The sequence below is a fragment of the Asterias amurensis genome, chromosome 11, assembly GCF_032118995.1.
Source record: "Asterias amurensis chromosome 11, ASM3211899v1".
Lineage (NCBI taxonomy): Eukaryota > Metazoa > Echinodermata > Asteroidea > Forcipulatida > Asteriidae > Asterias > Asterias amurensis.
The window spans coordinates 6,161,699-6,175,861 of NC_092658.1; the positions used below are offsets into that span (position 1 = coordinate 6,161,699).

At 39.3% G+C, this 14,163-nt stretch overlaps 1 protein-coding gene across 2 annotated transcripts in view; it reads right to left on the reverse strand.

Annotated features, from left to right (window-relative positions):
- Positions 1 to 14,163, reverse strand: part of LOC139943929 (putative methyltransferase DDB_G0268948) — a 42,200-nt gene that overhangs the window by 15,753 nt on the left and 12,284 nt on the right. The window contains exons 2-5 of one of the 2 annotated variants that reach the window (XM_071940827.1): positions 9,609 to 9,820; positions 5,520 to 5,683; positions 2,936 to 3,158; positions 139 to 236 (exon numbers count right to left, since the gene is read on the reverse strand). In XM_071940827.1, coding sequence (XP_071796928.1) covers positions 139 to 236; positions 2,936 to 3,158; positions 5,520 to 5,683; positions 9,609 to 9,737 — 614 coding nt within the window. In that variant the 5' untranslated portion in view covers positions 9,738 to 9,820. Of the gene's footprint in view, positions 1 to 138; positions 237 to 2,935; positions 3,159 to 5,519; positions 5,684 to 9,608; positions 9,827 to 14,163 lie in introns of both variants that reach the window. The other variant, XM_071940826.1, reaches the window with a different exon arrangement.

Here is a 14,163-nt window from a genome sequence, read left to right on the forward strand (position 1 = left end):
ATTTTTTTAAACCTTAGTTAACTGTTTATTCACATTCCACTCATCAAAACACATATATTAGTTACAAAAGCTTTATTTGGAAAAATACCACTTCCAGGTGACTTTAAGGTACATAATGGTACAGCAATGAGAGTTTACCTGATATTGTCTTCGTATGGTATGCGTGTCTCATCCGGTTTGCTTTCAAGTGATTTCACAGTGTCGGTGGTATACGGTCGTAAAGTCACAGAGTCCATCTAAAAGGATTAAAATGTTCGTCACAATTACCATGTGTGTATCTACTTGCCAGGTAGAGTTTGTTCTTAGAGAACTGTCTTGCGTAATTCTACTACCGAGGAGTAGATTGTTCGGGTGTTCGGGAGACTTCTTAATTCTGAAAAGAACTCGGATGGTATAGAAATAGGCTGGGACTTATATCTCTTCAGTCTCCTGATGATGACTAGAGCAAGCTAGTCGAAATGTTGAGACCAATATAAGAACTAACTCCGCGGTAGTACAGTTAATTACGATCCTATAAGCTAAAGTAGTACTGTACTACTTTAGCTTATAGGATCGTAATTAACTGTTAATTACGATCCTATAAGCTAAAAGTAGTACTACTTTAGCTTATAGGATCGTAATTAACTGTACTTTAGGTTATATGATCGTAATTAACTGTACTACCGCGGAGTCAGTTCTTGGGTTGGTCTCAACGTTTCGACTAGCTTGCTCTATACCATCCGCCCAGTAATAAGCAGCTGTTCTTTTCAGAACTGAGAAGTCTCCCGAACCCCTGAACATCTGTTCCGCGGTAGTAGTAAAGCAAGACAGTTCTCTAAGAACAAACTCTACCTGGCAAGTAGATACACACATGGTGTTACCGCAAACCAAATATAAATTGATACCTCACAATGCCTCAAATCATATATAATTATGATGTTGTTTAAATAGGTTTAAAAAGTTAATCCTTGTCATCTTTTGATTGAAGGATTTTCGATCACGCGGCATTCAAGCCGAGGTTTCCTCATTGGCCAACGTCATAAACCGTGCTTTTTGGTAGTATTCTATGGGTGTGTACGATTACCTTTCCCGGGTCGACCCGAAACTTGATTCGAGTACCGCTCTAATGTGAGAGCCCCTAAAGCATACGCCTCTCTTAACATGACGTCATAATTCTTACCCAGAATGCGTCATAGTTCTTACTCCCTATTATAGGGAGTTTAAGCTGCACGTTACGGGAGCAAAAACGTGAACGTGAACGTCAGAAAATGTTAGTGTAAAAATCTCTCGTTCTAAGCATGTTACCATTTCTCACGTCAGGTACGTACGTGCAGACGTCATACGTGAGCATGAAATAAGCCAAAACTGGTGACGTCACCAAGAAACGAAACAGTTCTCTGACGTTCACGTTCACGTTTTTGCTCGCGTAACGTGCAGCTAAACCTCGCTATTGAGACTATTATGCGCACGCCCCCAACCACTTGGTTATAGCATGGTAATAGTGTTTATTAGGGGATCTTACAAATACTCTAGATTTTTTACCGTACCGGTAAGTGAGTCGCGGCTGAAAAGAAAACCCAATTTTCAGTAAATTACTCGCTCATTTGTTGTGCAGTAACAGGTGATACTCTTTAAGTTATATTCTCAAACGGCCCGAATGACATGATCTTTGACCTTTTAGGCAGTGTATTGCATGGACTCTGAATCTCTTTTTAGAACACTGTATAAATATACAGATATTGCGGTTTTCTGTAGCGTCACTAACATAACAATTAACAAACCAATTACGTTTTCTGTCAAATGTGCCAAACTATCCCTACAACGTCTGTAATTGTTTTACCTTTTACAAAACTAATTAATGAATTTCAGTATCATGATGTATATGTCATTTTCGGCAAATTATTTTGGGGTTCGAGCCCCAGTCATGACACTTGCTTCCTTGAGCAAGGCACCTATAACAATCTGCTTCATGAAAGTTGAGAGGGTAGTGCAGTCTGATCTCACATCCAGGCTCCATACGATTGCCTATCCTTATGGACTGTAAAGGTTAACCCTGTTTCAGGCACAGGAGTAGGTTACACGTACCCCTGGTGACACTGTTGATCGGGGTCGGAACCCCAAACCGGTTTACGTGTAGCCCTCACCTTAAAGTGGCCGTACGGCCTTGTGAGGTTGGCGATATAACTCCAATTGGTCTGGGTTCTTTTTGAAGGCAGAAACACAACGTCAACAGATTTACATTTAACTTTCACGGTTTAAAGATAATGATTGTAGAAAGCTTCCCTTAAAATATTACTTACTGAAGTGCTGTAGTTTTCTTTAAGAAAATTAGTAAAACAAGCCACGAAAATTATTCTAGCATAGGGCCAAAAACTTATTTTCGTAACATTATTTTACTCATTTCTTTAAAAAACCTACATATTCACCTTAGCAAGTAATGTTATAAGGGAAGCCTTCTACTATCATTATCTTTAAAGTGTGTAAGTTTATTGTAAATCTGTGGAAATTGTGCTTTGTGTTACAAAAAGTACCGAAATCCTTTAAAGGGAAGGTACACGTTTGGTAGTTACTCAAAACAAATATTAACTTAACAACTGACTTTGTAACGAGCATTGGAGAGCTGTTGATAGTATCAAACATTGTGGGAAACAACTCCCTCTGAAGTAACGTAGTTTTTGAGAAAGAGGCAATTTCTCACTAAAATAATAAAAGACTTCTAGCTAGAAGTCTTTTATTTCTATCTGAAAGCACACAAATTCGTCCAACAAGGGTGGTTTTTCTTTCATCTTTTTCTCGCAACGTCGATGACCGATTGAGCCCAAATTTTCACAGTCTTGTTATTTATGCTTATGATGGGAAACACCAAGTGAGAAGATTGGTCTTTGACAATTCCCAAACGTGTACCTTCCCTTTAACAAAAGGGGGAAAAGAACCGTAGACAATTCCTTCTGATTACCTCAATGACAGTCTGCCTGATTTTCTCATTCTTGCCCTCATCACCTTCGACACATGGATGTATTTTGTTGTACCAATAAATGGCTATGCAACCAGACGGCTTCAAAACCCTATCGGCCTCTTTGAAGAATGCATCTTTGTCAAACCAATGAAATGAGGTAGCACAAGTCACGAGGTCCACAGAGTTGTCATCAGCAAACAGTAGATCCTCTGCACTTCCAACTCTGTCATAATAAAATTACAACAGAGAACAGCGGCCTCTTTTATTGATTCAGGTTTTTTTTCAAAATGTCCGCAGATTTAAAATTAAACTAACACGGTTTGAAGGTAACGATAGTAGAAAGCTTCCCTTTAAATATTACTTACAGTGGTGCCGAAAGGAGTAAAACAAGTCACAAAATAGTTTTCGACTCAGTGAAACGAAATTATTTTAGCTCTTAAAAATGTATTTATATCATAACATACCATAACTGGTTAATACGTTTTTACATGCTAAAACTGAGACGAATTTTTTTTCGTGACATTGTTTTACTCATTTGTCAAAAACTACAGCACCTCAGTAAATAAGGGAAGCTTTTTACAATCTTATATTCAAACTGTGTAAGTTTAATGTAAATCTGTGAACATTGTGATTTATTTAAAAAAAAGTACATAGACCCTTTAATGTATATAATGTATAAAAAGAGTGAAAATTCCACTCTCTTGAGTGGTGGTGTCAGTTTCGCTCTTTTGAGACTCTTCCTGAGTGAAATAGGAACGAACTTTATTCTAAATCGAGTTGAAAATACCCGTATTTCACTCTAAAAAGAGCTGTCCGTCATGTGGCACTTTGCAAGAGTGGTATGGCGGACAAAACGATTTTCCCTCACACTTTTACATCAAGGGAGTACCTTAAATTTAGAAGATTGTAAATACGTTTTAAGGGTAGCATGTGATCGATTTCACAAAGAACTTACGACTAGTCATAGTAGACATTAAAAACTTAAGGCTAGTCCTAAGTCAGGACGAGTAGTTCGTCACAACTCGATTAAAGACACTGGACACTATTGGTAAAAGACCAGTCTTCTCACTTGGTGTATCTCACCATGTACATAACCTGTGAAAATTTGAGCTCGATCGGTCGTCGAAGTTGCGAGATAATAATGAAAGAAAAAACACCCTTGTCACACGAACTTGTGTGCTTTCAGATGCTTGATTTCGATACCTAAAATTCTAAACTTGAGGTCTCGAAATCAAAAATCGTGGACAATTACCTCTTTCTCAAAAACTATGTCACTTTTAGAGGGAGCCGTTTCCCACAATGTTTTATACCATCAACCTCTCCCCATTACTCTTTACCAAGTAAGGTTTTATGCTAATAATTATTTTGAGTAATTACCAATAGTGTCCACTGCCTTTAAAGACTAGTCCTAACTCTTTGTGAAATCCACCATCTGACGTCACACTTCGAGACGCTCGTGAATAACGCCAGATACCTACCAGCCTTGAGCACCTGGCAGGATCCTACCAGCCGGCAGGCCAGCCTTGAGCGCCTGGCAGGATTCTGCCAGATGCACCCTTGACCTCGCATCCATTTCACAGGGAGATTCGCAGTCAAATCACACGTATACATTTATACAATCATAGTGAATAAAACAACATTACATGATGTACAATCATTTTGCACACGCTGCAATGCCAACCGAAAGTGCAAGCTGACAAATCACATCACCTCGGACCAATCTTTCTCTCTCCCCTTTTTCTGAAGCAAAGGGGGGGGGGGGGGCAGGCATGCACCCACGCCCCATTGGTCCGCGCCTGGCTATGTTTTTTTTTCTGATCAGGAGTGTGTTCGAGTCCCATGAGTCTTGCTTCGTCCTTCAGTCGAAACGTATGCCGCGCCAGGTCCCGTGTGTTGAGTAATGGTTGTAAAAGAAGTTGCACTATTGTAAAGAGAGGGGGTTTACCCTGGTGTTTCTGGGAAGGTCTGGTAGCAATAATTGGGCATACAACTCATTACCTTGTATACCCCGCAAGTGTATATTATGGTTGCTTTGTCTCATAAAATCACTCATAAACAAGCTCCATCCAGTTTGATATTTCAGCGCCAGTATGTTCACCATGACAGACATGACGATCAAACTAAATGGGCCACCAACTTTAAAACAAAAACAACTTGTAATACATGCCTCATTGGCTGATGTTTAAAGACACTGGACACTATTGGTAATTGTCAAAGACCAGTCTTCTCACTTGGTGTATCTCAACATAATATGCATAAAATAACAAACCTGTGAAAATTTGAAGATAATAATGAAAAAAATAAACACCCTTGTCACACGAAGTTGTGTGCTTTCAGATGGTTGATTTCGAGATCTCACATTCTAAATCTGAGGTGTCGAAATCAAATTCGTTGAAAATGACTTCTTTCTCGAAAACTATGTCACTTCAGAGGGAGCCATTTCTTACAATGTTTTTTACTATCAACCTCTCCCTATTACTTGTCACCAAGTAAGGTTTTATGCTAATAATTATTTTGAGTAATAAACAATAGTGTCCACTGCCTTTAAGTCTAGAAATACAATAGGATACATCTTTTAACTTACTGGAATTCAACATTTGTTGGTTTATCTGTTCGTCGTCTGCCTGCTTCAGTTTGAGCTTTACTCACATCAACACCGACAACTCTTTCAAAGTGTGGGGCCAGCGGTATCGTGTTTTGACCACTTCCGCATCCTACGTCAAGGGCTAACGTCTGAGGTGGCAATTTCTAAAGTATTAAAGCACGTGAAATATTGTAGCTGGTTATATAATATTAATTATTGGTTATTATATCGTGCTTCACACAACATTATTACCCCTGATATGGCCAGCACATAAACGCCACGAGAGGAGTTGTATTTCTTCAAAACATATAAATTTAAAAACACTGGACACTATTGGCAATTGTCAAAGACCAGTCTTATCACTCTCACTTGGTGTGTCTCAACATTATGCATAACATAACAAACCTGTGAAAATTTGAACAGGTAAATAAAGTGAAACATAAGCAGTAAAGTGGAAATACATGAATAGGTATAAACAGAAAAAAAGCAAGGGGTAAACAATGAATAGGGGGACAAAATAACAATTATTTTGAGTAATTACCAATAGTGTCCACTGCCTTTAAAGTCACCTGGATGTGGTATTTTTTCAAAATAATGCTTTTGTTACTCAGATGTGTTTTGATGAGTGGAATGTGAATAAACAGTTAACTAAGGTTTAAAAAAAGTTGTTATCATTTTATTTACCATTTAAGAGTAGGCCCCAGCCCGAGAGGCCGCTGTTCGTGACGTCAATCGAGGCGCGATATTTGAAGAGAAATGTGTAGTCTGGCCCCGTACACTACGTCTGGGTACCTGATCGGTATGATGCCTACGTACAGAACTACGGTCACGGAGCAGACTACACGCACTACGGCTGCTGTGTGCGGACGGTACACTCGGAATACCCTGCACGGTGAATCGCAAGCTAAAAACTTACCCTCAAAGTTCAAACTTCCCAGATTTTTTTTACGTTTGGCATACACTCCTCTAGGTTTGTCACGTATTTCAGGTACCTTCTTTGACTTCCCACTCTAAAAAAGTTGTTGGGATGGCGTTATGTTTTAGAACAACTTTTCTCTTCGTGTCAAAATATGTGTGGTGTATTCCGGATTCGAAGCACGACGGCTCGAAGTGTTCGCTGCACAGTGCTGAAAAAGACGTCGGACCGGACCACTATTGCTCTTGCGAGTCTGACTTTCGCGGCCCACAATCGCCCATACTTAGGATCTGCAGGAAACGCATGCAACTTGACCTCATCTTTAGATGTTTTGCTGCATCCAGCAGCAACACGCGTGGTTGGCATTGCCGGAAAAATGCCTTTTTTTCTCGAAACATACAAACTCACGGTTTGGACCACACAATCGCACATGTACTTTGCACGTGTGTTTACTCTATGCATTGCACGCAACGTCTGCCTGGATTGACGCCACAAAAAGGGTAGGCGGAGTCAGCCCCCCAAACAACTTTATCTATTTTTTAACTTATAAATCGTGACAAACAATTACTAAAAAAAATGTTTTAATATTCATAAGCATATACTCTGGTGTTTGAAAGAAAGAAAACAAAAATATATTTCCAGCACCACAAAATGTGCACGATAGGTAGATGCAATTAGTGGTGGTTGGCATGACCCCGTTGTGAAGCACACAAGTGTATATACGCCTGCAACCGTGGACCTCCTTATTGTCCCTCTTTCGTTTATACTCCAAATTAAGCTTTTTTTGCAACAGCTTTCATTGGTTTTGTACACGTTTTCCAACTGTGCACCTTTCCCGAACCTTGGACCATACTGTCCTCTTTTGTTATAGGTCCCCTGTTTGAATGATACATACTCACTCATCACTCTTATTATTAATCAGTATTAATAAAAGACACTAGCTGTAAAAAAAAAAAAAAAACACATAAAAACAACAAACGTAATTGTGGTTTCTAAATTTACAATCTGGCAGTATTTTTTACAATTTGGCATACTCTCTGAGAATACGCTTTTGGTTTAAATGACTCACAACGCTGCATGAATTCATGAGTTAATTAAGGTCCTTTCATAAGAGCCATTTCTACCTACATGATAGAGCCAAACAAGGTCATATTCAATATCAAAAGGCCTATACAAATAGTTGTCTACACTGTAAAAAAATTGGGTAAAAAAATGCCCAACTTTTTACCCATTTAAGGGCGAATAGTGAACTCCTCCAACTTTTGGGCAAAGTTTTACCCATCAAAGTTGGGCGCTCAGATTGCCAAATAATTGGGTAATATTTCATCATCAATAGTTGGGTATATTTTGGTAACCAACAGTTGGGTAATTTTTTGTTTACCCATTTTCTGGGTATTTAATAATTATCAATTACCCACTTATTGGGCGATGATTTTATTCATGATCTAGTTAAAATGTTTAACCTTTTTCGGTGTTATCCAACAAATGGTGAATGTATTTAACCCTTTGATTTACAGTTTCTCCTGTGATACGTCATACAACCAGGCATATAAAATATATTTTCCACGATGGCAAACGGTGGTGAGTTGTGACCTTGGCATCTCTCTCAAAATCGTGAGGGTGCTCAGTGGTTTGTAGATGCTTTGGAAGGTTAGTTTTTAACTAAATACAGTTTGTTTCCTGTTCAGTTGTTGTACACAGTCGTGACAGTTGCAGCGCAAGCAATGCAGTGATAGTTCCATGCATGCATTTCATACACAAAGCAACACAACAAGCAATGCAGTGATAGTTCCATGCAGGTATTTCATACACAAAGCAACACAACCACGCATACATGCCACAACCGGCGTTGCACATAATGGCATGATAAAACTGAAACTATCACAGTAGTGTCAATTTGTTGCTCGCTCTGCAATTGTCACGACTATGTACGACTGAATAGAAAACACAACTTCATATTTAGTTAAAAACTCACCTTCAAATTGGATCTATATCCACCGGACAACCCCGCTCGTCACAGCCACTCTTCCACTCGCCATGTTGGAAAATATCTTTGTTCTACTGTTTAATGCCCAACTTTTTGGCAACTCTTTAATCGTAGTGCGCATGATCGGACGATTTTGACCAACTAATGTGCATAATTTTAACCAACAATCGAGATTAATTAAAATTACCTAAAAGTTGCCCATTAAATAAGCAAAAGTGTAACCAACAGTTATGATGAATTCAGATTACGAAATATTTTCCCAACACTTGCCCAACTTTTGTTCCGCTTTTTAAACAAAGAATGGGCAAACAAAATGTTTGCCCAACAAGACCAATTATTTGTTTTGTTGGGCAATTATCGACCAATAATTGTTGAAGTTACTTTGCCCAACAAATGATTTGACCAACGTTTTTGCAGTGTATAAACCGGGGACCTACATATAAGGAGGTCAGGGTACCTGGTCGGGTGCAAGGTCACCAGTTGGAAAGTAATGTACAATACAACACAACAATACAATTGTTTTGTTGTAATGTAATGTTAACAACCGATGAGAGCTGTTGCCAAAAGGTTAGTGTAAAAAATTGTAGTACATGTAAGGGTATGTACATGTACATCTATCCCGATTGCAGTGTTTTGGGGCGAGTGTGTTTATATGGTGTGACTAAAGTGCTATTCATACGACAGCAATTTAACTGGGGTCCCTTGCTTAATTTTAGCATGGTTGTCAAAATGTAGCAATGTTTGACAAGATTTTGCAATAGAACTTAGAAATATAGGAACAAATTGTTCTCAAACGGGAACAATGTACATTTTATAAAATTTCACAACCATGCTAAATTATTATCAAGGGACCTTTGCTATACTGATCTCGTGTGAATGTGGCTAAGAACATAATTGCCCACCAATGTTCTGCTGAGCACAACTATATTATCATGCAGAATCGGATTCATGTTCGTATAACTGTATTGTATTTGAGCTGGTAACCGTTTTCTGGCAAGAACATTTTTGCTGTGCCTTATAGCTTTGAGTGGTTATGCAGCTCGAGGTCGTTCGTGGTTGAACTCCGTCAGTGGTGACTGGCGTCCAGAGCTAGCTAGGTGTAAAACTAAAAAAAAAACACGGAAAAGCTTCGTTATTCGGTTTCTTTTTTTCAACGATCGTTCATCAAGCAAGGAAATAGACCTACCTTCAGCAGCAGGTATTGCATGACTCTCTGGATGATTTCTTGCGGCCATTCCGGACGACCTTCTAGATACAGATCGGCATGATTCTTGCCTTCAAATTGGTGGGTGGTTTCAGCAGCCGGAAGAGCCATGGTCTGTGATCTAGTTCCAAGCCTTCAGTAGTTCAGTACGAACCCAAGACTATAGAGCGCCGAGGGTAACAAAGGCTCGCTATCTGTTGCTGTTAAAAACGTGTGAAATCAGCAATGTAATACGGTATCCGAACACGTCAGATTTCTACGGGTATAAAGGTCTGTCTAGAACATAGATTGGGTCGGAAATGTCTATAATGTAATTATCTCACTGGTTATGAGTTAGGTCTGTCTGTAAACGGTGCACGAGCTACACCCGGTCTGTTGTGCACACGTACCTCCACTGACGCCCGATCGCAAGAATGACGTCCCTGGTAATGTGGTAATGTGGTATATTGAGTACATTGGGTGCGTTCGATTAGTCCCCCTGGGTTGACCCCGCGGTGGCTCACTCGCCCCTCGTGGTAACGGCATGACCCACTCCACTCCACAAGCAGGGCACTGGGAGCTGACCCGGGTGAACCCCGTCAAAGCTATTCGAACGTACCGGGGCAGACCGGGGTCGACCCAGGGAAGCTATAAAAGAACGCACCCAGTAATTCCGTTCGTAGCGCGACCTTCTAGAATCTACGGGAGTGTTTTTAAGACACCGACAAAATTAATCCAGGCTCCCCTATTCGCCCGGCCGGGCGGACTGCTAGTATTCCGCCCGGGCGGATTACTATTCCGCATGGGTGGATTATTATCGCCCGGGCGAACTTAAGGGTGTCGGGGATTTTTACTTTTAAGTTGGGGTACTTTTTGCTGGGGGAGGGGATATGAATAGGCGCAACCGACCGTGGGAGGTGTTTTGGTGAATTGAAAAAAATTCAAAATAATGTTTGGATAAGTTTGGTCAGAACACGTTTTGCAAAACATTCGGCGCGGTTGTTACATATAGTTACACATAAGTTCTTATATATAACTTGATGACTATGTAAATCCCCGACCATAATCACCTTATATCTACATCATTTCACGCGAAGATTCGCAGTCAAATCCTACGTACATTGTTTTTACACTGCCTGCATCATGCAGACGACCGCAAATGTAGCTGCAAAACGTTACCACTGACCAATCAAAACAAAGAAATAGAAAGTTTTCGTCACTGATGTTTATCTAATAAAAAGAGGTTTTCTGGCTTCTGTAAAACCCTTCGTGGCCCCCTTGCAGCTCTGTATGTCCCTATATTCCAAGGGGAAACCACGCCTTTTGCAATTTTTGTTTGCAGTTTCTTATGTTTTTATTATTATAAATCTGGACATATTTTGCTACCATTTTTATAGCAAAAAGCCTACAAACAGAAGCGAATTTGGTCAGCGGTTAAGCACATAACAAAATGATTATGCACACTGTGAACATTCAACTTTGATTCGTTTCTAAAACGTTTTATGGAAAAGATGCATTCTCGTATGGGCATTGACACAATACTTTTTTCCAGTTTATGTCCAAATTGATCATTCATTCTCTGTAAAATAACTCCACTGTGAACTCATCTCCATGGTGTCGTAATTAATTTCTGTTTGGTCACTTTTCTGCTAAAGACACCGTACTATTTGTGATTGTCAAAGACCACATTTCTCACTTCGTGTATATCTCAACATAATTTAGCATAAAATAACAAACTCAGAAAATTTGAGCTAAATTGGTTGTTGAAGTTGCGAGATAATTATGAAAGAAAAAAACACCCTTGTCACACGAAGTTGTGTGCTTTCAGATGCTTGATTTTGAGACCTCAAAATCTTATTCGGAGGTCCCGAAATCAAATTCGTGGAAAATTACTTCTTTCTCGAAAACAACGTTACTTCAGAGGGAGCCGTTTCTTTTTTCTTTTTTTTTTACTATCAACAGTTCTCCTTTACTCGTTACCAAGTAAGGTTTTATGATAATAATTATTTTGAGTAATTACAAATACTGTCCACTGCCTTTAAAGACCTCCTTGAATGAAGACGGCGACAAGTGATATGATCTTTGCTGGAATAAATTTCACATGTTTTCAATCAATAACACATTTAAGTTCACGCGAGATAAAACGGATTTCAATTGTGTAAAAAACAATCATTTTGAATATACTTCTCCTGTGCTTCGAGAAAAACCTTGTTACGTCATCACTCATGTACGTCATAGTGGTAGCTCCAATTTGTAAGTTGCAGAGTTATAGCAGACTCCCACACATGACTTGAAGTATTTTCATTTTGAAGCCCGCCGTCAACGGCAGAAGTGTTTCTAGTTTTTTCAGAACCTGGAGGTTGGGGCCTAATTTTTCGATCGATAATTACGAAAAATCCAGTGTAAACACTTAAAATAAATGACAGACAAACACAAAACAAGTTTAAACAGTATTACCAAGCACAGATTCTCTTCAAGTACTTCTTTAATCCATTTCAATCACAAACGTTTCCATGGAAGTGTTCCCACCATGCATGGTATCTTTTACATAATGTAAATAATGTCAAAACTCATTAAATGTTGTGTACACATACTCGTTAAAGATTTTAACTGCTATGATGTAGTTAAAATCAAATCCATCAATGTTTTAAAGGCAGTGGACACTATTGGTAATTGTCAAAGACTAGCCTTCACAGTTGGTGTATCTCAACATATGCATTAAATAACAAACCTGTGAAAATTTGAGCTCAATCGGTCATCGAAGTAGCGAGATAATAATGAAAATAAAAACCACCCATGTCACACAAAGTAGTGTGCGTTTAGATGGTTGATTTCGAGACCTCAAGTTCTAAATCTAACGTCTTGAAATCAAATTTTTGGAATATTACTTCTTTCTCGAAAACTATGGCACTTCAGAGGGAGCCGTTTCTCACAATGTTTTATACCATCAACCTCTCCCCATTACTTGTCACCAAGAAAGGTTTTATGCTAATTATTATTTTGAGCAATTACCAATAATGTCCACTGCCTTCAAGACAGAGATTATTGTTAGCTTTAAAAGAAAAATTATATTGTAAGGGATCTTTTAAAAGTAATTCAGGTCTGTCCAACTACTTGACATTTGCATACAAACTTGTTGAAATAGTTGTGAGCACTTTCATCAGCAGACATGCGTAATCATTTCATCTCAAATGCCCCATACACACAAATATTGACTGGCAATGAGGTAACTAGTGCACGTACATAGACCTTTATCACACTGTCAACATTGGTTATGTTCCCTGTTTCCATTAACAGTAATATATGCTAAAGTGACACCAGACTATTATTTCGTCTAGCCTCAGTTTGGTTACAATGAGTTGGAACGATGTAAAATCAAAATGGCCACACCTTGGTGAAGGTCTATTCCTCAGAGGGACTCTTCTGGTCACTCACAGGCCGGGGGTGGGGGGGGGGGGGGGTGAGGGGAATAGACATGCCCTAGTTACCGAATTATGCCAGTCAACATCTGTTTTATAACACACCTCGGTCTTAAATAAGGAAATCAATGTGTGGTGAAGAGGTTTTCAACTAGTGGTGGTTTTCATCTAGTGGTTTAAACCCAACGAGGCCTGGTTCTTGATAATTTTACCGAGACGAAGTCAAGGTAAATTATCAAGAACCAGGCCTCGGCGAGTTTAAACCACTAGTTGAAAATCGACTCAACATACTTTGATTCCCATTCATAAATACCTTTTCGGTCAAAAAACATCAACACTTTTTGGTCAAAAAGTAGTTTAACTGCAAAAATTATAATTGTTCAATGGTTTCTTTCAACACAACACCCCTCAAGTTATGAAATGGTAAGGCCCTCGAGTAAACAACTCCTTATAAGAAGATTGCTGTGCGCGTCGTGCAGATCGCGTGATGTGGCACAACTGTTCTAGCCGGTGCTCTCGACCAATAGGAATGAAGAAACTGTCCCGCTCACAACTGGTCATAAACACTGGTCATTATCAAAGGTTTAAACACCCTGGCAAGATGCGCTCTCCACCAATAGGAATAGCAAAACTGCCTGAGGTATTTATGAATGTAAAATACACAATGATAGTTTGTTGACGTTTTCTCATCAAGTGGGTACTGTATTCATTCAAAACTTTTACAGGTTACTTCCTGTATGTTTACCTGTAAATAAGCATTCATAAATACCTCAGGCAGTTCCGCTATTCCTATTGGTGGAGAGCGCGTCACGTGGGTGTGTATAAACCTTTGTTTATGATGACCGGTAAAAAGTGTTAATTTATGGGCGTGACACGCGACCTTGCACCTGTTCTTATAAGACAGTTTCTTCATTCCTATTGGTTGAGAGCAACTGCTGAAACAGTTGTGCCACATCATGCGATACGTGCGACGCGCACAGCATTCCCTTATAAGGAGTTGTTTACCCGAGGGCGGCGGAGGGCTTTACCATATCATAGCTGGAGGGGTGTCGTGTTGAAAGAAATCAATTATAATTTTTTTTTTATTTGTGCATTTATTTTACTTTTTGACCAAAAAGTGATGATGTTTTTGACCGAAA